At 44.7% G+C, this 23,617-nt stretch overlaps 1 protein-coding gene and 1 long non-coding RNA gene across 11 annotated transcripts in view; both read left to right on the forward strand.

Moving 5' to 3' along the window:
* TSNARE1 (t-SNARE domain containing 1) overlaps positions 1-23,617 on the forward strand; it is a 471,236-nt gene that overhangs the window by 148,002 nt on the left and 299,617 nt on the right. For all 10 annotated transcript variants that reach the window (XR_014579369.1, XM_083823324.1, XM_083823323.1 and 7 more), the window contains 2 exons: positions 13,947-14,024; positions 21,675-21,744. Coding sequence is in view for 9 of the 10 variants with exons in the window: in XM_083823324.1 (XP_083679450.1) it covers positions 13,947-14,024; positions 21,675-21,744 (148 nt within the window). In the remaining variant the exon portion in view is untranslated. The remainder of the gene's footprint in view (positions 1-13,946; positions 14,025-21,674; positions 21,745-23,617) is intronic.
* Positions 4,164-11,949, forward strand: LOC310893858. Its single transcript, XR_014579371.1, has 2 exons — positions 4,164-9,025; positions 9,348-11,949. It is a non-coding gene; the product is annotated as an uncharacterized lncRNA (long non-coding RNA).

Consider the following 23,617-nt stretch of genomic DNA (forward strand, 5'->3'; position numbering starts at 1 on the left):
GATGGAAAATCTACTGCGACCCTAGAGGCACGGGTACGTGAATTGCAAAGGAAAACAATTGGGAAAAAGGAGTTCTCTGAAAGGTTTGCTGCTCCAACTTCCAGCAGGCAGTCCTTTAAACACAGAAATGAAGATTCTGACCAGGACTAGAGGGGCCCTGCCTCCAGCCAGGGGGAGGAAAGGGACAATCGAGTTTATTGGACTGTGTGGATTCGATGGCCTGGCACGTCAGACGCACAGAAGTATAAGGCTTTGGTAGACACCGGTGCACAATGTACTCTAATGCCATCAAGCTATAAAGGGCCAGAGCCCATCTGTATTTATGGTGTGACGGGGGGATCCCAGCAGTTAACTGTATTGGAGGCTGAAGTGAGTCTAACCGGTAATGAGTGGCAAAAGCACCGTATTGTGACTGGCCCAGATGCTCCGTGCATCCTTGGCATAGACTATCTTAGAAGAGGATATTTCAAGGACCCAAAAGGGTTCCGCTGGGCTTTTGGCATAGCTGCTTTGGAGACAGAGGACATTAAACAGTTGTCTACCTTGCCTGGTCTCTCAGAGGACCCTTCTGTTGTGGGGTTGCTGAGGGTTGAAGAACAGCAAGTGCCGATCGCTACCACAACTGTGCACCGGCGGCAATATCGCACCAACCGAGACTCCCTGAGTCCCATCCATAAGCTAATTCGTCAACTGGAGAGCCAAGGAGTGATCAGCAAGACTCATTCACCTTTTAATAGTCCCATATGGCCAGTGCGAAAGTCTAATGGTGAGTGGAGACTAACAGTGGACTATCGTGGCCTGAACGAAGTCACGCCACCACTGAGTGCTGCAGTGCCGGACATGCTAGAACTCCAGTATGAACTGGAATCAAAGGCAGCCAAGTGGTATGCCACAATTGATATCGCTAATGCATTTTTCTCCATCCCTCTAGCAGCACAGTGCAGGCCACAGTTTGCTTTCACTTGGAGGGGAGTCCAATATACTTGGAATCGGCTGCCCCAGGGGTGGAAACACAGCCCTACCATTTGCCATGGACTGATCCAGTCTGCGCTGGAGCAGGGGGAAGCTCCTGAACACCTGCAGTACATCGATGACATCATTGTGTGGGGTGACACTGCAGAAGAAGTTTTCGAGAAAGGGAAGAAAATAGTCCAAATCCTTCTGAAGGCCGGTTTTGCCATAAAACAGAATAAAGTTAAAGGACCTGCACGAGAGATCCAGTTTTTAGGAATAAAATGGCAAGATGGACGCCGTCAAATCCCAATGGATGTGATCAACAAAATAACAGCTATGTCTCCACCAACTAGCAAAAAAGAAACACAAACTTTCCTAGGTGTCGTGGGGTTTTGGAGAATGCATATTCCAAATTACAGTCTGATTGTAAACCCGCTCTACCAAGTAACCCGTAAGAAGAATGCTTTTGAATGGGGCCCTGAGCAACGACAAGCCTTTGAACAAATTAAGCAGGAAATAGTTCATGCAGTAGCCCTCGGGCCAGTCCGAACAGGACCAGATGTAAAGAATGTGCTCTACACCGCAGCCGGAGAGAATGGTCCCACCTGGAGCCTCTGGCAGAAAGAACCTGGGGAAACTCGAGGTCGACCCCTGGGGTTTTGGAGTCGGGGATACAGAGGATCTGAAGCCCGCTATACTCCAACTGAAAAGGAGATATTGGCAGCATATGAAGGAGTTCGATCTGCTTCGGAAGTGGTCGGTACTGAAGCGCAGCTCCTCCTGGCACCCCGACTGCCGGTACTAGGCTGGATGTTCAAAGGAAGGGTCCCCTCTACGCATCATGCAACTGATGCTACATGGAGCAAGTGGGTTGCACTGATTACTCAGCGGGCTCGAATAGGAAACCCCAGTCGCCCAGGAATCTTGGAGGTGATTATGGACTGGCCAGAAGGCAAATACTTTGGGATATCACCAGAGGAGGAGGTGGTTCGTGCTGAAGAAGCCCCCCTGTACAACAAGCTACCGGAAAATGAGAAGAAATATGCCTTGTTCACTGACGGGTCCTGTCGTATTGTGGGAAAGCATCGGAGATGGAAAGCTGCTGTATGGAGTCCTACACGACGAGTTGCAGAAGCTGCTGAGGGAGAAGGTGAATCGAGTCAGTTTGCAGAAGTAAAAGCCATTCAGCTGGCTTTAGATATTGCTGAACGAGAAAAGTGGCCAGTTCTCTATCTCTATACTGATTCATGGATGGTAGCAAATGCCCTGTGGGGGTGGTTACAGCAATGGAAGCAGAACAACTGGCAGCGCAGGGGCAAGCCCATCTGGGCTGCGGCATTGTGGCAAGATATTGCTGCCCGGGTAGAGAACCTGGTTGTAAAGGTACGCCATGTAGATGCTCATGTGCCCAAGAATCGGGCTACTGAAGAACACCAAAACAACCAGCAGGTGGATCAGGCTGCTAAGATTGAAGTGGCTCAGGTGGACCTGGACTGGCAACATAAAGGTGAATTATTTATAGCCCGATGGGCCCATGACACCTCAGGCCATCAAGGTAGAGATGCAACCTACAGATGGGCTCGTGATCGAGGGGTGGACCTGACCATGGACACTATAGCACAGGTTATTCATGACTGTGAAACATGTGCTGCAATCAAGCAAGCCAAACGGTCAAAACCTCTTTGGTATGGAGGACGATGGCTGAAATATAAATATGGAGAGGCCTGGCAGATTGATTACATCACACTCCCTCAAACCCGCAACGGCAAGCGCCACGTACTTACAATGGTGGAAGCAACCACCGGATGGCTGGAAACATATCCTGTGCCCCATGCCACCGCCCGGAACACTATCCTGGGCCTTGAAAAGCAAGTCTTATGGCGACATGGCACCCCAGAGAGAATTGAGTCAGACAACGGGACTCATTTCCGAAACAACCTTATAGACACTTGGGCCAAAGAACATGGTATTGAGTGGGTGTATCACATCCCCTATCATGCACCAGCCTCTGGAAAAGTTGAACGATACAATGGACTGTTGAAGACTACACTGAAAGCAATGGGTGCTGGGACATTCAAAAATTGGGATACACATTTGGCAAAGGCCACCTGGTTAGTCAATACCAGGGGATCTGCCAACCGAGCTGGACCTGCCCAATCAAACCTGTTACGCACTGTAGAAGGGGATAAAGTTCCTGTAGTGCACGTAAGAAACATGCTGGGTAAAACAGTCTGGGCTACTCCTGCCTCAGGAAAAGGCAAACCTATTCGTGGAATTGCTTTTGCTCAGGGACCTGGATGCACTTGGTGGGTAATGCAAAAGAATGGGGAGGTCCGGTGTGTACCTCAAGGGGATTTGATACTGGGTGAGAATAGCCCATGAGTTGAATTGTAGTATGTTAATTATTATATAATAATGTATGTCATCACTACCATGATTGCTATATATCATAGATGAAAATGGTGATTAATTAGAATGTATTGGACAGAGTGTAACCTGAGCATGACATAAATGGTATGGAATAAGGGGTGGATATCTGTCCTGGTTCCAGTTAGGACAGAGTTAAGTAGCTCATAGTAGCTGGTAGGGTGCTATGTTTTGGATTAGGATGAGAAGAGCGCTGATAACATGCTGATGTTTTAATTGTTGCAGAGCAGTGTTTACACCAGGCCAAGGACTTTTCGGCTTCTTGCTCTGTCCTGCCAGCGAGCAGGCTGGGGGTGCAGCAGGAGCTGGGAGGGGACAGACCCAGGACAGCTGACCCAAACTGGCCAAAGGGGTATTCCATACCATCTGACGTCATGCTAAACAATATATAGGGGTGGCTGGCCGGGGTGGGGGGGCCGGCTGCTCGGGAATAGGCTGGGCATCGGTCAGCGGGTGGTGAGCAATTGCATTGTGCATCACTTGTTTTCTTACACATTATTATTGTTAATACTATTACCATTATCACTATTATTATTATTATTGTTATTATTATTTTCCTGTCTTAATAAACCGTCTTTATCTCAACTCACAGGCTTCACTTTCCCGTTTCTCTCCCCCCATCCCAGAGAGGGAGGGGGGAGGGTGAGCGAACGGCTGTGTGGTGTTTAGCTGCCAGCCGGGTTAAACCACAACAAGTACTTAGTGTTAGGTCGGAGGTTGGACTCGATGATCTTGAGGTCTCTTCCAACCTAGAAATCTGTGATACTGTGATACTGTGATACATTTTCTGCACTAGAGCTTCTTCAACCTTGTGCTGGAACAAACACGGTTGACCTCGAAACAAGCTTGGGATCCGGCAGTGACACCTGAAGCTTACCTATTCCTGCAGAGGTCTCATCCCCGTGCTGTCCTCCGCCAACTCCTCTTCTCTACAAACTTGCGTGTGCCAAGACCAACGCAGACCAATGCAGCGAGGGGCAATCCCTTCTCTCAGCCCACCCTTCGTTTCCACTGGAACATCACCGCAGTCCGGACATGGTCACTGTCACTGTCCTTATAGTTCCCATTAGTGGCTCATCCCACGACTGGAAGCCCTCCGGTACAGTGGCAGTAAGGATAAATCATCAATTATACCTATTATCTGCTGGGATCCGCCCTTCCCATTCAGTTTTATCGCTAACCTTTTATCCAATATTCAGGGGCCCTTCTGGTACACGCGTTTAGATATCAGAATTTGGCTTATAGTATCCATAATTTACCAGACACGAAAAATATATGGTTGTTTATGTATTTTCAATTGGCAAGCACCTTGTTTTAATGTTTTTAAAGGTTTCTCTTTTATTCATATGGCTGATTTTTCTGATACCACTCCCTTGCATCGCACAGATTTAATCAGAAAAAAAAATAAATAAAAAATCAAACAGCCATCTTTATTTTGTCATTAATAGCCTAGATCTTTTAAAGGGTATTTTGTAAGGCAATTGGTGCTGAGTGCATTAATAAGACCAAAAGTGAGATTGATTAAGAGCTGTATAACATTATTTTGTAATTTATATAGCCTGGAAATCCTCAAATAATAACATTTCAAAAATATTTGTATTCTTTGTCATTTTCATTGGCTGTTTTCACTTTACATTTCCTACAGCTTGGGCAGTGAGTGTAAGATCAATCCTTTTCACTGTGTTTTTTAGTCAATCCTTTGCATTTTCACATACTGTTGGTGCTTGTGTCTGTGTTTGTGTTAGCACAGTGCTGCAGACTATCCTGGGGATATAGCAGTGCAAACAAAAAATGGCTTTCACCGAGGTTTCATTTATATACTTATACCACATCGTCATCAAAAAAATAAAAATCTGCCAAATGACTTTAATTGCCTTTTTTTCAACAATTTGGGTATCCTGATAAAAATGCAGGCAGGCTCTGCCATTATGCATAGTTCTGCTGCTGCTTTGGAGCATGAAGAAGGGAACATGATTAGACTTTCCATCTTGGAAAGCAGGAAGCAATGGGATTTGGAAGGGAAATTTTGCAAATGAATTGATATTTTCCAGTACGTTGATTTATTTCAATCAAAAATGAATCATCTTTTTAACTCTCTCCTAATCCACCTCTAGTGAAAAAAAAATAAAAAATCCAAGTGCTTTGTTTTATTTAAAAGCTCCTCAACTACATTTTGGAAACACATCAGAATTATGCAAAACCTTTAATGTTTGCCTCCTCTTTGTTTAAAAATGGAGGAAAACTCTTAATTGTAAAACTGTCCAAGCAAAGCCAGAATTCCACACTCTGCCAGAATAAGCAGCTTCTTAATCCATTGCATGGTTCTAATCTGTATTTATTCTTCATAAAATTTTACTTACAATTTTAAGTCTGTTTTGCAGTTAGCCATCACAGAAAATCAACAGCTCCCTAATTCTTCTGTTTGGACACGTGCATCTCTGTCAATGGGGATATCTGTGGGGAAAGTTTCCATTGCTCTCCGAATTACTTTATTAATTTTATGGAGATTTGAGCAGGTGAAACAGGACCGAGAATCCCACCAAGTAATTTCCCAGGGGCTACCAAGCCAGCCTGACCTTCAGATCACTTTCACATCACTCTTAGCCATCATGTTGCTGCCATGAAGCGATAGCCTTTTTGTTCCAGTAATGGTCTCATGAATCTTTTGACATTTCCTTCTACTAAATTAACAAGAGCTACTATTTTCCTTGTTTGAAGAATTAGAAGGCAGTGGGTTTTTTATTTATTTGCTGTTCATAAATTATAATAAACTGGTAGGGTCATAATGTAATAAAACATAGTTGGGTGGTTGGGGCTTTTTTTGTGGAGTTTTGTTGGTATTTGTGAGCTGGAGGCAGCCTCTATCCAGCATTTCCGCATCATCTCACCCCTTTTCCTTTACTCCTCTTCATTTATGGTGTATCCAAACTTCTCAGTAACACTTCATGACAGAAGCTTTCCCTAACGTTTCTTCTGATGCTCTGCTTCTCGTTAAGGTTGCACGTGTGATCTCTCAAGGTTTCAGTCGTAGCTTCTCTGGTCTCAACGTAGACCTTCAGAGCTGGACAACGCTTGAGCAGGGTGGGCTGATGTGGCTCATATGCCTGGCCACGTGGAGTAGCACGGTGATCTCCAAGGAGGACATGGCTTGGCCAAGAACCAATACTGGTAGCGTCGGAAGGAGTGTGTGGGTCTAGAGGTGGCTTCTTCTCTTGATGCCCTCTTTAGACATCTCTTCTTTCTTGCCTTAGTACTGCGTGAGTGAGTGCGGGGGCTGGTTTTGTTGACTACTGCTGTGAGAATGGTGGAAACGTCTCCTCTGGGGTGTGGATCCGTGGTCATTTGGCAAAGCTGAGCCATGCATCACCAGCAAGAGTGCACATCTCCCTGGCCAGACTCCCTGCAAGCCGGTATATTGGCGTTGTCTGTCCTGCTCTGCTGGACGTTCAGGGCAAGCCGTAGGGCTGAGGAGACACCAGCACTGGCCGTGCACCTAGAACAGCTCATTATGTTCACCTTCAGCAGCTGCTTATTAACGTACACACTAAAAAAAAAAAAGGAAACAAAAGAGCACAGACCCTTGCCAAGCTGCAGTTTTGGTCCCATTGCCCTAGACCTGACATACATGAGAAACCTTTGCCTCTATAACCTCTTTTCTGAGCTTCTTGGTGTTCGTCCTAGGCGTAGGCTCTGTGTTTATTATTCCTTTCAGAGAAATGTGTTGTATTTATATTTGTAAGTATTTTTCTTTCCTAGGATCTTCCAAGAAAGAGCCCTGCTGAGCTCCAGTTAAAACGTGCTAGCTCTACCAGGAACACTTGTAGTGGAGACACCGTGCGTTGCAGTTACTTCTCTAGGGACGTGTTAAGTAAAGCGCAAACCTCAGAAGTTTAGAAAGGTTAATGTATGGAAACTCGTAGAGAGCAGACAGACACACACAAAAAAATAATAATAAAAATAGCATGACTGGATGGGATCCTCTCTAAGTCGAAGTGATTCTCCCTGCGTGCTTTACCTCCTTGGTCTTGTGCACTCATCGAATTTAGCCCCTGCATTCAACTTGGTGTGGAAACGATAAATCTTTGTTGCCCCAGTCAACTTGCTATAGATCTGGTAGGTCATTCAAGGAAAGAATAATTTATTAAAGTAGTGTGGTTGTTTTTTGTCTCATTTGCTCTCTGTTTTTTCTGCTAGTTTATCTGGTGGGAGATAAGGTGGAAGTAAGGTACTTCATCAAAGCAGGGCTTTGAGGGCAGGGTGACTTCCTAGCTTTGTATTTTTTTCTTGGGAAGAATAGGAGGAGGCAGGTTCTTCACTACCTAAACACATCTCCCTCTCAGATGGGTGGGATGAAATGGGTTTTCCCAGCTGAGATGCCTTTGCCTTAATACCTTCTTCAGGTAAAGCTAAATTTCTAAGAAATGTAGGAAAAATGTCTTTTATTTGTTCAGGGGTATTAGGCCAACCCAGGAAGGCAATTTCATAAAAATGAGCAGGAGTTTACGAGTGTCAATGCAAATCCAGACCCCCATCTAACAGGTTCCCGAATACAGTGACCCCACTGTACGAGAAGGGGGGGTTGGAAGAAGATTGATGCAAACACTGGTTTTAGCCCATTTGTTAAATGTGTAATTCCCTCAGTGCCCCCGTTGGTGTTAGGGCCAAGCTGAGGACATCCAAATCTTTCGTACGAATCCGTAGCGGAGAGCTTCAGAGCATTTCCACGTGAAGCAGCATCATGTTTTCCAATGCTGGTGGAAAGCATGCTGCCTGATGAGTGTGATTTTTGCTCACATTTCCCTTTATCACTTATTTCGCTCAAACTTCAACAGGAAGAAATAAAAGCCTCCTAAGCTTGCACACCAGCAGCAACTTCCCAACATTAGACACGATGCAGCTCCTTCCATTCCCTTCCACTTCCCTTTCTATTTGAAGCTCTCTTCCTTGAGGAAAGGAGCCTTGTCCCAAAACGCTTTTGGCCAATCCTTTCTATGCCGGTATTTGTTGAAGCTTTTTTTGTTGAAACAGTTTCTATGCAAGAGCAGAGGTGATGAGGAGAAATGAGGTCCCTGTGGTGTATGTGAAATGGAAATGAGGCTGAAGAGCCGAAGAGTGTTCTTGCAACACGAGAGGCTGAGGACTGGCATGAACCATGGGAAACCAGAGAGTCCATGGAGAGGAGGACCCCGGGATGCTGTATGAGGGCTCTCTCTGGTCTTTATAGGCATTTATGTCTGTGCACCCACCACTTCTTGTGTGTTTGTGTCTTTTCTGTGGCTCTTTCTTTCTCTGTCCTCCCCACGACAGCCGCTGCTTTGTCTTTCCTCTTTGCCTCCTTCGTCTTTTTTCTGCTTTTTCATTTTTACTTCAATCATTGTGGAAAAATTAAAGGTGTGAATTTAGCATTTTGTTCTAGAGCACGTCCTTCACTCTTGGAACAGCAACCAGAAATGAACATTTTTCTCTCCCCTGAGGTCGATTTCCCAGTGCCAAAGGAACGTGGCTCTTGTTGTGGATCGTGGCCTTCAGGAAAGAGTTGCTGTCTTGGGTAGCTGAGGACAATGCCATGAGACGTCTTCTAGAGGGGAATTGAAGCCTTCTGATGGATCACCTGGTCCTGGGGAAGGAGTGGGGTTCTTGATAGGTGAGATGTGTCTTAAGCTGGGTTGTGAAAAGTTTAAGCCGCAGGGTTTGAGTGCAGTTGAAGCCCCTTGTCCTTTATCTTTATCGGTAGGGGTGAATCAAGGATGTAGGGTGAATGGTTTGACCTCACGGCATGCAGCTTGCTCCCTGCCGGCACTTTTCTCCTTGCAGGAGTTTCACAGCACAGAAGGGGAGTTTGGCTGCTGGGTAATTTTCTGCTGAAAGGTTTTTTTTTTCCCAGCAAAAGCTGGTGTTACAACTTGAGTTAAATCTTTCAGATGAGCAAAGATGCAGGAAATCTGTGACTGTGTTTTATGTTGCAGAGACACACATAGCTCACAGTGGTGCACTGGGGATATTTGCATTGAACCCGAGGTGCTGAGTTCTGCAGCCTCATTTAGTGCTGTAAGTAGAAAGATTGAATGCTTGTCTTGTTTTTTCTCTTTTCCCTTTTTATCGGAGTTGCTTCAACTATTGTCTCTTCCTTTCTGCAACTCTTGACTTATTTTGGGTTTGCTACAACATTCAGACCATGGAGGCAATTGACTTCACCCGGCTGCAGAAAAGCCATTAGGAGCTTCAAATTAGTGTGAAATAATTAATAGGCAAGGAAGATTAACGTGGGGAACATGGGCAGTTTTCATTAGCATTAAGCACAAGGATGTTCCTCTATATACCTTTGCCATGCATGTTGTCCTGCACCTCCAGCTATCCCCTTCGGACATTAATTATATCCAGATCAGTAGAGGCAAAACCCAATAAGCCTGCTCAGGCTTCACAGAGGAACCAAAAATCATTTTTCCTCACCAGCTCGCTCAGATATCTCCCCTGCAAGAACTGCTGTCGGTGGTGGTTGAAGCAAATAGCTGCTTGTCCAAGGGCCTGAGAGCCCCAAGGACGCCCAGGTGCAGCAGCAGCAGCGTTTTCTTCCTCCAGAGCAGGACGGGGGAAGCAAACCAAGAGCCAGGAGCCCCCCAGTTACATTCTGGTCTGAGCAACGACCAGATCACATCCCTCTCTCCCACTGGTTCTCATCCTGAGTGTCTCCTGGAGGTGACAATTTAGGTAGCGGTTGAGGTTTATAACTGCGCTGGAACATGGAAAGCGTTCTGGTCTCTAGTAGAATAATAGTTGCAAAAATAATGCCTGAGGCTTGCAAAGGTATTTGAGGTGTTTGTCTCCTTTCTTTCTTCTTATTTCTTTTTTTGGTTTTGGTCAGCTCAAAGTGCAAGGGGTATCACAGAATTCAGCCTGCAGGCTGCACATAGCGGGTAACCGAGATGGCATTGCACATCTGGAGGCAAACCTGGCGAAGTCTCACTGATTTTGCCCAGAGAAGCAATCTCTGTGATAAACCGTGCCCCAAACAGCTCCGGAGTTTGTCTTGGCAAAGCCTGGTCCAAAACAGAGCTGGGGAGCCAGCTAATGCTAAAATACGATCTTTTTCCCCTAACCCTCTCTTATTTGCTGGTGTGTATGTTCTCTCAACGTTTATTTTGAACTATTTTCCTACAAAAGAGTAGGAATATTTCAGAAATGCCATCGTTGGCTGCTGCTTCTTTCACAGCTGAAATAAATGCATTGGTTTGTCACTATTTGCTAGGTGGGGAGGAGGTGGAGTTGGTAGCATAGGAAATGGTCTTCGCCAAGGGGATTCTGCTGGAAAAGCAAACGAGGAAAATACTTGGAAGTTATAAAAGTGGTTTTGGCCATTAAGGAAACAGAGAAGAAGCAATTTGGATGCAGGATTCTGTAACATTTCCACTGCAAACTCCTCGTGGCTTTCAGGACCCACGGTGTAATTAAAAGTCACCTTTTCCCAATTGTGGCACCGACCGCTATTAGCGTAGGGGCATGGCAAGTATTTACTGCATATCAGCAACCTCATGCTCCTTCTTAGGGAATCGTAATATTTTAGCAGTCCCTTTATGCAGTCGAAGACATTTAATTTTTTATTAGACACAAATGTGCCTCACATTCACTTTCTTTCACAGCCTTGATATGTCTTCACTTAGCTTGGCAGTACACATGCATTTTTGCTTTGCTTTCTGCTGCTGTTTTTAAATTGTTTTGCTTGTCTGCTTGGACTGCTGAATCCTCCATGAATAGTTACAACATTTCTGCGCGACGTGTGGAAGCTGGAAATTGCAGCAGCGGTGTAAAACAACATCCCTGCTACTATTTTCTTATATTTCCTGGAAAAAAAAAAGAAAAAAGAAAAAAGAAAAAAAGAAGAAGAAAAACAAAGCTGGCACCATATTCCAACACGAAATAAAAGTCCAGGTGCAGGGAAATGCAGAAAATGGTAAGCCAGATTCTGTGCAGTTTTGTTAGATGATCAATTCACTGAGCATTGCATTTTCAAAGTGTTTGGAAATTCTGGCCAAAGGTTGCATCCACTATTTTTTTTAATTTATTTTTTATTTAATTCATGTTTGTTTGTCACTTGGAGGTGAGGTGTGTCTCTCTGCTAGATATTTATGGATTGAGACTTTAAGCCTTGGAAGGGGGAGTTCGTCATCTCATGGTCCTCATGCATCCAGCCAAAATAAATATCACCCTGCTGAGACTTAAAAGGTTAAATATTTCCATGTCCTTAAAGTATGGTTTTCACACATTGTCCTGTCCTATTTTGCCTCTCTTCCGTTAGGGAAATGTGGTAGAGGATGAGCAAATTGGTCTCTCCATGGCCATGCAGGGGAGATGGGATGGATCCTGCTCTGCCAGATCAGCCCCTGAATTTCTGGGCAGTTGGGGTGGGTTCATTTTGGGGGGTGGTTAATGTGGTTCTGTGCCTTGCGGGGTGCTTGAAACTGGGGATTTGGAGGAATTTACAACCCTGACTTGGTTGCGTGGTGGCTCATGTGGGGCTTTACCCAACAACGTGGAAATAAGCACATAAATAAACTCTCCCCCCCCCCCCCCCCCCCCCAAAAAAAAATATATATATATAAATACCCATCCAAAGAACCTCTATCACAAAATGCGTGGACCACTCCATGCAACTGGAAACACCACCCTGAAACCCTGTCCTGGCCACCGTGTGCCCGTCCTCCCCTATTACTAACCCAGAAATTTAAATTTTGTAGAAGAATTCAAGAAAAGCCTCCCGAAACCAGGGTCAGCGCAGCCTGTAAAGATCTAAAACCTTATCTTGTGCTGCTCTTTTCTCAGTGATTTAATGAGAGCTGGATCTTGTTAGTAACAAGTGGAATTCCTGGGGGACAGACAAGCCCAAGCTGTTTTCTTGTTCGATAGCCCGACACATGAAGTGGCGGAGAGGAGTGTCTGGGACGGCTGATTTAGGAGGAACCGTGGAAGGAGAAGAGTGGGGAAATCTCCGGCAACGAGACCCTGTGCACTTTGATTAAACACCATTTAATGCCCTGGATTTGTGTCAGCCTGACAGACTGAGCCAGGACTTTATTTATGGCTGGGACAGGGCCGAATCGTCTCACACAAGAATTGCCGTAGGCGAGATGGGTGGGAAGCATTGGAAAACCCCCTGGGTGCCCAGATTGAACATGAGGCTTGTCCTGAAGTGTCGGGGGACATCCTCGGGGCCACCCAGAGCAGTGCATGGGGGAGGGCTTTTTGTTCTGATCGAGATTTGTGGAGTTTTGCCTTGCCCCATCCTTGACTTTCTGCTCTTCCAAATGCAGGCTGGGAGCACAGTGCTTTAACAGCGCAGGGAAATTTGGCTAGGGGATGCAGAATATGTTGCAGTTACAGTCTCCTGACTTGAAAAAATGAATAACAGCTCCTGTCTGAGTGTCTGTAACGCTGCAGCTCCGTGCTGTAGCTGTTTCAGTGTCGGAGGGACAAGCCCTGCGGTGCTTTGGACTTGGCCAAGGTTTCGGGTAGAGCAGTTTCTGGGAAACCTGCAAAAGCTGACCCAGGTGGGAGGCAGCATGGGGCAAAACCTGGGAGAATCTGCTGTAGAGTTGCTGCCTTAATGCTGATGCTAAAGACATAAGGGGAAATGAGTCTGTCTCTGGGGACTGTTGCCAACCAAAACCCCGACCCCTGTTTAAGGTTTATTAAAGCAAAAGTTCCTTTCTCTGTGGTATAGCCCAGTCCAACCTCACATCTCTCCTTCTCTGCGGATGAAGTTGCAGTTTCTCATTCATTTGCAGCTCTGGCATGCCCACTTGGTAAATGAGCAGAAATCGTTTCTATTCCAATTGCTGATAATGCCTGCAGAGGCTGCCTTGATCCGTGTAAACCTTATCTGCTGTGTCTCAGCGTCACCTTTACTACCTGATGGAAATGGGGATGCAGCAGGTACCTGCCTGTGATCAGTGATCACACGCTGTGTAAGGCTACATCCGACCCCTTAGCTGGGCTACATTTCCAGTGAGGAGGAACCCACATCTATGGATTAATGGTTAATAAGTGTTTTAATGAAAGAGAGCATGCAGGAGTTTTGATTCAGCGCTTTGTTACATCCTTCAGCTGAGTAGGAAACACTTCAGGCTGCTGTGGGCTTGCACAGCACTGCTGGGACAGGACAGGGTCCTCCATCAATTCTCTGGACAGAACAGGGTCCTCCATCAATTTTCTTCTTGCTGAAGCAACACAGCAGTGAGCAAATATTATTATTTTGCTTTCCAGGAGAAAATCCACATCCTTTGTATCACTTGGGTGCTCCAGCCCCGTGTTACTGGTGTTTCTCTGTGCCTGGTGAGACTGATCGGGCTTCTTTAAAGGTGTTGGTGTTGCCCATTCTCTGCGTGGAGTGTGACAGCGCATCGTCGTTGCTGCAACCTGTGGGTATATAAAATACAGTATTTTGGTGACAGCTCTATCGTAAAGGTTCTCAGCTGGGCGTCCCCCTTGGGAGGCTCTGCTGGGAGGGGAGCCCCCTTCAAAGCGACGGTAGTCTCCGCTATTAACAGGTCTCTCCCTTTTTGTCTTTGCAGCCACCCAGATTGATCCCAGCGAACTGCAGGAACTATTTCAGGAGACTTCAGCCAACGTCTTCCGAATTAACTCCAATGGTGCGTATAATGAAAGGTTTCCTAGTCGATTGTGTGCTGTCCTGTTGATGACTCCTGTGCGTGTACACGGCGTATGACAGCTCCTGTTGTCAGGGAGCAAATATTAATGCAGTTTTCTTGCTGCTGCATCTCACGAGCACCAGCACATGTCCAATACACAGTTCTTTATAAGATGTAAAAATATTCTACCATATGTTGCATTAAGCAGGCACAGATACATTCCGATTCTTACAGAGACCACATCCTTTTCTATTTTTAATTGTGTCATCTGTTACAATGGGGAGTTAGAGCGCAGAAAGGTGGAACAAGCCAGACTCATTTTCTAATGTGTTGCAGCCCTACTGTGTGCAGAGCCTGTCACACGAGCCTGCAAAACATCCATCTCCCTTATAAAAACACCAACACCAAAACTCTTCTGTTATTCTTCACTCTGTAGATGGAGCAGCGTGTCTCCCCGGACACTGGAGGTGCAGAATGCTTCCCTCCTTTGGAGGTGTGCTCTGGCTCATCAGCGCCTTGTTGGGGTGGGATGTAGAGATGTATTTTGCAGGTAGCTATAAAGGAACATTGCTGAATAGCAGTTAATGCCATAATATTGCAGTTCTAAAATACACTACTGCCAGACAAGGATTTAAATTCATTGGGTGCTGATGTTGTGGATCACCTGGCCAGCTTTTCTCTCTCTGGTCTGATCTGTGTCTAAGGGGATCCGGTGGGACATTGCACTGAACTGGGTGTAAAGAAAGGATCTCAGGGCCTCCTTCTTGTTGTAATTCTCCCCATGTGTCCTGGGGAAAGGTCCCAGTCTTTCTAGAAAAGGATCATTGCTCGAAGAAGGATGGGAAGCAGATCTTCTGAAATGCAGTCATCTTTTGTCTATCAGGATTCTCGCATGCTGCAGAGCAGTCATGCCTCCATCTGCCAGGCAAATTCAAGTGCAGAGATTTCTATGACTACGAGGAATTTATAAGTTTGAGTTTGCTTTTGACAAGCATCTTCGCCTTGGGTCAGAGCTTGAGGACATCCTGCAACACAGACCTTGCTGCTCTCCAGTATCCCAGAAGGTGAAGCTGAAGGCCTCAAACCAGGTGGCCCTATGAAGGTATTCAGGTGCTCAGTTGGCTGTAAAATCAGAAGAAAAATAATTTTTCACACCTTCTCTTACATCTTCAGATGGAATAACCCCATGCAAGAGGACAGGATGGGTGCAGGCTTGCTATGAAGCTGTTTTGAAGAAAAGACCTGGGAGTAGTGGTGAAAGACAAGTTGAACAGGAATTAACAATGATCCTACTCTTGTCTGTAATTAACCAGTATGAGACTGTAGAGAAGATGGAGCCAGGCCTATAGGATGTTCGTGGTGGAAGGACCAGAGGCAATGTGCACAGTCTGAAATATACAACATTCAATATGAAGCAAACGATTCTGGCCATCTGGTTGCAATGGGAGCCCAGAGAGGCTGTGGGATCTCTATCCTTTGAGATATTCAGAGCTGGAAAAAGACCTTGCTTTCGAGTGGACTTTCTTTGAGCAAAATGTTAGACTAAAGACCTCCAGAGATCCCCTTCAACCTGCATGATTCTTCAGGGGTTTGTCAAAGTCTCACGTATAAGATGATTCTGAATGGGACAAAATCAAAATGGGAAATGGACATTTCATGTTTCTTTTTTTTTTTTTTTTTGTGTGTGGTTGTTATTTTTAAGAAGAGTAACTGATACATTCTACAAGCAGTTGATTAAAACACATTATTTATAGCCTTCTGGAAAACTGGTTGGGTACAAGTTTGGCAACCTTCTTCAAGGAGCACAAGTTGAGAAATTCAGTCATTGTAAGTCACCTTTGGGTTGCACTTACACGTACCCTCTGTGATGCTGGAGAGCAGTGATGGGACTGATGGGACTTAGGATGAGGTAAAACCCTGCAGAAGTTGGAGAAATTCACAGAATCAAAAAGTGGTTGAGGTTGGAAGGGACCTCTGGGTCCATCTGCTCCAATGTCCTTGCTCAAGTATGGCCACCTACATCAGGGTGCCCAGGACCACGTCCTGACAGCTTTTGAGTATATCCAAGGAGGAGACTCCACAACTTCTCTGGGCAACCTGTGCCAGCGCTCCGTCACCCACACAGTAAAAAAAAAGCTCCTTGTTGTGTCACTGGGCACCACTGAAAAGAGTTTGACCTCGTCTTCTTTGCATCCTTCCTCCAGGTATTTATATATGTTGATAAGATCTCCCCAAGCCTTCTTTTCTCCAGGCTGAGCAGCCCCAGCTCTCTCGGCCTTCCCTCACACATAGATTCTCCAGTCCCTTTGTCATCTCTGTGCCCTCACCAGTATGCCCAGTTCTCTCTTGTGCTGGGGGGCCCAGAGCTGGATGCAGTCCTCAACGTCTGGCCTCCCCAGGGCTTAGCAGAGGGGAAGCATCACCTCCCTCAACCTTCTAATGTATCCCAGGACACCATCGGCCTTCTTTGCCAGGACACATTGCTGCCTTATGTTCTACTCGGTGTCCACTGGGTCTTCCAGACCCTTTTACCCGAGCTTTCCTTGGGGAACCTGCAATGTTGTGACCTGGACTTGAGGCTGCTTTGGCAGCTTGAACCTCCCAGCTGTGCTGACTGGTACTCGGCTTATAGATGGGGTATGACTGTGTTATTACATACAGAAACACCTCGATCAGCACCAGTCTTTCTTCTTCCAGCACTAAGTGCTACCTTGACACAACAGCAACGTTGAATGGCAGCAGTGCTTCGGCTGCTGGCTATTACGGGGCTCAGCGTGACGTTTTGCAACCTGCTTGGGGCTGCGTGTGCTGTTAATACTCCAGCTAACCAGGTTAGGCACGTCCATGCTGCAATTCCTGCCTTAGTGGAGTTTGTGCTGAGAAGCCTTTAAGATGAGTGGTGCATCCTTTTTTTTTGAAATGCCGCAATCCGATTTATATTTTTATTCTTTGTTATAATTGCATTTATCCCCTCAGTTTGGTTTTGAGCAGTTTCTGGTGGTCTTTGCTTCTCCTTTTAAGACTGTACAGAGTGCACGAAGATACGCTGTTTGTTAGAGTTGCCTGCACTGAGTGCTCTCCCAGGCAAGTAATGACAGCACCTATATTTAAAACTATTTTGCAAAATTGGAGAGGGTACAGAGAAGAGCTAAGACAACTGTTTGAAGTCTGCAAATCAGACTTTAAAATGCATGCCATCCGAACTTCTGTTTGAGACGTTTGAGAGGACTCGATCGTGGTCTGTAAGTACCTCTGAGGGAAGAAAGACTTCAAATAGATTGCGTAGGGCTCATTAATCTAACGTTCTCACACATAATGAGATCAGGAGATAGGAGTCAAAGCTAGACAAATTCAGTCTTTCTGTATGAGGATAACTAGCCATTAGAACTGCTTATTGAAGGGACGTGATGGATTCAGTGTGGCTTCAAACCTTTAAATCAAGATTCAGATGTCTTTTCGTAGGAGATACTCTAGTCCAGCTACAATCTACAGCCTCAACGTAGGAGTGATGGGGCAAAATTTTATGGTAGGAAATCAGACTTGATAATCAGAATTGCTCTCTCTGGCCTTTAAAATCTATGAATCCATGAATTTATAATGCTTTTTAAAGTGCTTTTAGGTTGAGAAAATACCCATAAGATACTATGCTGTTGTTGCTCTGTTCACCACCCAGATTATTTCAGTCTGCTAAAGTCAGTTTGCTTCAACCTGCGTGTGGCTTCTTCATAAGCTGGCCGTGCTGCTCAGTTTTTGCAAAGCTAATCCACCCTAGGTGAAGAACTTTGTAGGGCTGTAAAACGGGAAAGGATGCCCAAGATCCCTCCTGCCTTGCACAGCTGTACCATATGGTCTCTTCAGCCAAGCCAGCAAGCTCTGTGTCCGAGCTTGTAGCAAAAGTCAGAGCTGTGTGCGCACCGCCAAGCAAGGGGCTGATCAAGGAGCGGGCGCCTGCATTGCAGATGTTCACCAGATGATGCTTGGTGCTCCTGTTGCCCTGGGCATGGTGTGTTGAATGTCCTTCAGGGTTGCATAAATCCAGTTACAGCTCCCATTTTCCTTCTTTTCCTGCCTTACGCCAGCCTCTTAGGGGCTTTCCAAGTTCTCCATTGCATTTGGAGACCAAACCAGGCACCAGAAATGCTCCTCTCCCCTTAGCTCTCCGTGCTCTGCCTCTGTTGTTTGAATTTCCAAAATGCAAGGTTGTGGGCAGCTGTATTTTTTTCTATTTTTGAAGAACGAGTATTCTTAATGAAACAAGAAGTCAACTTTATACTGGGATTTTAAAGCACCACTGACTTTTGTTTGATGTCACTACAAAAATAGTAAATGCTGCATGTCTTGTTCCTCCCTGCTCTCCTTACTTTTCGCAGAAGTCTAAATCTATGGGATGATTTAAATTCGTATTGGGCAGCTGAGGACCTGGCTCCTGACCAAGGGGAATCTTTGCAGCTCTGAGCTAATCTTGGCAGATCTCACATATAAATGCCTCCCGTTCCCCTTTTCTGCTGTGGATATGGAAATCTTCCTTGTGTGTTGAATAAAAGCCATAGCCAGGATCGTTGGTTCTGTTTATGTGCCACTGGATCATTCTTCTGCCAGTTCATGAGCTTAGGGACTTTTTTTAACCCATCTCTTATAAAACTGTCAAGGGGTAGAGGGAACTTTTACCTATTCTTTGCATCTGCTTTCCGTCCCTAGTTCTTTGGGGACTGTCTCTGCTGAGCATAGTTTGTTTGTTGAGCAGTTTGTCTGATAAGGCTTTGGCTTCTCTGAGTTTTACATTTCCTTCTTTAGTTGATTTTTCCCTTTGGGTGAAAAAAAAAAAAACAAAAACAAACAAAAAACAAAACACAAAACGAAGCTCAGGTACTGGGTGAGTTTGCCTGGTTGATGGCTTTTTTTTCCTACTCATTTTTATGAAGGTTTTGCATTTCTGTCAGAGCATGGCTTTTAGCTGCCTCTCAGTAAATGCCTTATAAATAAGTAAAATAAATAACACTCGTAAACGGAGCTAGGTTGGCGCATCGTGTCTAAAGGGCTGATCGCTGGAGGATATACTGCAGGAATCAGACCTGTTCTGACCAGATGGAGAGCCTGAGTGCTCTAATGGGTCTCTTCCCTCTCTAATTCCTGTTACTTGCTCATTAATGACTCCCCGTGACAGGCTGGTGCCATGTGCAGTCCCATTACCTTGATCTGAGAGGCTGAGCAAAGGATTTTTCGGCATCCCCCAGGTGTGATAAAGTCTCCGTTGCCATCTAGGGATGGTTTCTCATCCCCCATTGATTTTAAGGATTGCGATGGCGTAGACAACTGGTGCCAAACTTTCAGTTTATGTAAATCAGTGCAGCTCCAACAGCAGTGATCTCTGTGGATGCCTCATCTCGGAAGACTAGCATATGCCTTTTTTAATGTTAAGTGTACAAGGATTTTTAAGTAAGATGTCTGTTTTAGCACTGGCTTCGCAGCATCAATCCAGCACAACTTGACATTTTGCTTCTTTGGTAGCTCGAATGGTCAGAACCGGTAAACCTGGGGGGAGATTTTCCACATCCAGCACAAGAACCATGCAGATTTCAATAGGGTTCTTCTTAGCCAAAGCAAAGTAGGTCTGTCCCAAAATACAAAAGAGCTCAGTCCCCTGAGATCCAGCTCAAGTTTGCATCTCAGTTGTGCTATTTCCCAGGTAAGAGCCATATCAAATGCCAACGTCTTGTGTGTTCCACAGCACATATCTTGTCCTATAGGGATAACTGACCTTTATGTATATGTGTAAATATTATGTTCAAGTTATAATGTCAGATCAAATTTTAGGATGGGGACTTAAACCTGAGTCATTTTCTTACCTGACCAATGTGTGCTTTGCTCTTCTCTTGCGACCCTGTCTCAGATTCTTCTGCGTGTAAGTTTTGAACAGTTTTGTGCAAAAGGAAAACTGTTTCCTACTCTATTGTTATCTGAAGCAGGCAGCAGCAAAGGTCCGTACTGCTCTTGCAAAAAAGCACCTGCCTATCGGATCTGTCTTCCCTCAAGCCCGTGTTCATTTCTAGGAAGAGCTGGCAGAGAGTCCTTCACTTTGGATTGCCTTGGTTTTACGGCTCAGGTTATAGAAAGGTGCCTGGATGTTGTAGCTGCTCTTCTCCCTCCTTGAGCTGCACACATGACGTTAATGTGTTCCTAGAAATTCAATGTACAAAGTGCTTTTGCTACTTTAACTCGCTCTCTGTTCTCCAAGGACATTCGAGCAAGCATCGTGCTCTGCAGCGCCCTGAAGGGCTGCTGGGCCTGGAAGTATTTTTAGTTTTGTCTTTGAAATGGACAAGTTGCATGGGAGATTGAGTTGTTAGGATTGTGGAGCAGAATGAGAGAGTATTATTATATCTGTGAGATCTTTGCAGGATCAGTGCTGTTAAACTAGAGAAGCAAATGGTTATTAATGAAAACTCTCAATTTATTCTTTAAAACATTGTGCATCCAGCAAAGGATAATAATTATGAGCTCAACTGTAGACAGCTCCTTAAGGCATTATCTTACTGAGCTGCCAAGCTCTGTACTGAGATCTGCTGTTGAGATCTAGCAGTGTGGTAAGCAAGGTGAAAATATGTGGTGGTATTCAAGCTTGTTTTAATACCATGTCCAAGTAGTTTTTGTCTCTTTTTGTGGTGTTTGGTGTCAACCCACAGAAGCCCAGAAGAAAAGAAGGCATTCAACTTTGTCTGCCAGTGTAAAAACAGTTGAGTGATCTGTTCAAAGCTGTAGACCGAGACCAAGTCTGCAATCATTAGAACAGAGGATATCTTAAATTTCAACTGGAATAGCTAAGCCATGTTTCTAATCTGTTGTGTTTTTTTTTTCCTTCCTTAAATATTGAAGTGTGACTGCTAACTGATCATAAGCTTTTTTTTTTTTTTGAGAAAACCCCACGTGTAAATAGAAAGAATGTCATTCATTTAGCATCTTTCGTTACTGAAGGTCTTGAAGTGTTGTGCGTACTTGATGTGCAAAGTCCAAACGTAATGATCTTCTGTTAATCTGAGAATGAAGATGTGGCAGTGAACACACACAAATATATATATATATATTTCTTAAATGTGAAGTTACTGTGTATTGCAAAACAAACCATGTTTCCAACTTCGGATCACTTAGGGTAGAGCATTCATTCTTCTCTCCTGATGGAAAAGCCCAAGAAGCTCTCCAGCTCAAGCACATGAGATAATCACAGTAAAACACCTCATTTTATTTGAGCTAAAAGAAAAGATTTTGACTGTTAAAGTCTTGAACAATGAGTTAGAAGATATTACAATGGCTGATAGAGTTCAGGCTCTTAATGGCCATTTGGAGCAATTCACAGCTATGTTGTCATGTCCTGTCATGCCACAGCACCTGTGGAATCTCCATTTCTTCATCCTAGGGACCCAATTTATCCACTTTGGGGTAGTGGGCATTGCCTAATGACCCCTTTGTGTCATTTTGTGACACCTGTCCAAAATGTGACCAACCTGTGACACCTTTGCTTGGCACCTGTCCAAACACTACTTCATTATGTTGTTTTGAAAGGAAACAAATTAAAAGACAAACGAATGAAAATCCATTATTTTTTCTTTGAAAAGGTGTGCTGCTTGTTTATCTTTCTTTCTCTGCTGTTGACAGTGACCTCTCTGGAAAGAAGCCTTCGATCCCTGGGGACCTCAAACGATACTCAAGAGCTGCAGGATGGACTGTGAGTCTCTTTTGAATTGCTACAGATCTCTCTTTGTCCCAGCCTTTTCATTTTTTTTTCCCCTCATCTATCCTCACCCTTTTTCCTGTCCTTTTTTTATAGCTGGACACTTTTTTGTCAGGCTTACTTCATTTTGTTCCTTTCTGTTGGTGATTAATGATGGTAAGACATGTATTGATCCTATAAAGCTTTGCTTGTGCTGGTTTCAGGTGGCGGAGAATGGTAGGTAGATAACAGAAAATGATGGCCTACAGTGAAAGACCCTTTTCTGTGGTCGTGTATGGGTTGTTTATTTTGTTGTTTTTTAATGTGAAGCCAGGCTTGGATGCTTGTGTAGCTCTTTTCCTTCCTTCCTTCCTTCCTTCCTTCCTTCCTTCCTTCCTTCCTTCCTTCCTTCCTTCCTTCCTTCCTTCCTTCCTTCCTTCCTTCCTTCCTTCCTTCCTTCCTTCCTTCCTTCCTTCCTTCCTTCCTTCCTTTCTTCCTTTCTTCCTTTCTTCCTTTCTTCCTTTCTTCCTTTCCTCTTTATCAATGACAATGAATCTAAGAGGAGTATAAAGAGAGAAGGAGCAAGAAGATATTTTATAGGCAGAAAAGTGTGCTGTGGTATTGAAACTTGCATCACAGCATCACGCGGTACAGCACAGGGAAGATGAAACTTCAGTTTCACATGCAATAGATACAGTTCATTAAACTCTCTTCTGGATATGTGTATACACAAACACGCACAGTTAGTTTTCATTGTATGCATGCTAATTAGAGAATTAAAATGGCTTTTCCAAATGTAGCACAATTTATTAAAGCTGCTTCCCTTCATGCAGCCTGCATACAAAAATCAAGTACTTAGGACGTGGTTCTGATTCTGTATATATGACTGCATTTCCTAGTGAGGTTCAGCTGTGAACGGAGGGGAGAATTTGGTTTCTGTTTCTTTATATTGGCATTATTCTCTGTAGAAGTGCCTGATGTACTTGACTTGCCTTCTCGATGCAATATAATCTCTCAGACTGGTTTGCAGTCTCTCTCCTCTTTCCAATCCATTGCTTTCATCTGTGCTTCAGATCTGCCGTAATTCACATATACTCTGTTTTGCAAACTGGAGGATTAAAAATAGTAATAGTAATAATAGTCAGAAGATTTGGATCTAATTTTAGGAGATTGGAGAGGATGTAAGAGTAAAGAGTCAGCCTGTGGAGATCAATGTAATCAGGAAAGATGTTTACATGTACAAAATTATTTGTAGCATAAACTGCCCTTGTAACTAATGGAGATCTTTTACCAAGGATGGCTTCCGATCACCCAGAGCATCTATTGTGCTTACATTCCTAAACTACTTCTTTTTTATTTAAGAATCAATTCCTTGGCTCCTCAGAGCACTTCAGAAACATGGCTAGATAATTTTCTTCTTTCCTGAGCAGTTACATAAATAGATCCATAATGCACTAATTGCAACGATTATTTTTGATCTTGGAATTATCATTAATTGTCCAGGTAGCTAAATGCAACATATTTTTATTTTAACCGTGCTTCCTTGTCCCTATCATCAGCCCCAGAATTCCTCCAGCTCTCTGCTTCCACCCTCCTGGTCTATCCCCTCTCCCCAGGTTTTATAGAAGGTTTCTCTTGATTTCTCCTGTTTTCCTCATTGCATCTCCAGACTGAACAGTTGCAGGGTGCCAAGCAGAGGAGGACCAGCAGCTGTCTTCCCCTCCATCATCCCATTCTTTTCTCCTGTCCTAAGACTGGTGTGTCCTTCACACTGACCCCATTTCATCGCCAGATGCGTGCAAGCAGCTTTGAATGCTCTGCATGCGTCTCTGCCCATCTCTCATGAGAGCTGCACCAGCAAAAAGCAGCGCGCCATGAATCATGAGAG

The sequence above is a fragment of the Anser anser genome (assembly GCF_964211835.1).
Source record: "Anser anser genome assembly, chromosome: 2".
Lineage (NCBI taxonomy): Eukaryota > Metazoa > Chordata > Aves > Anseriformes > Anatidae > Anser > Anser anser.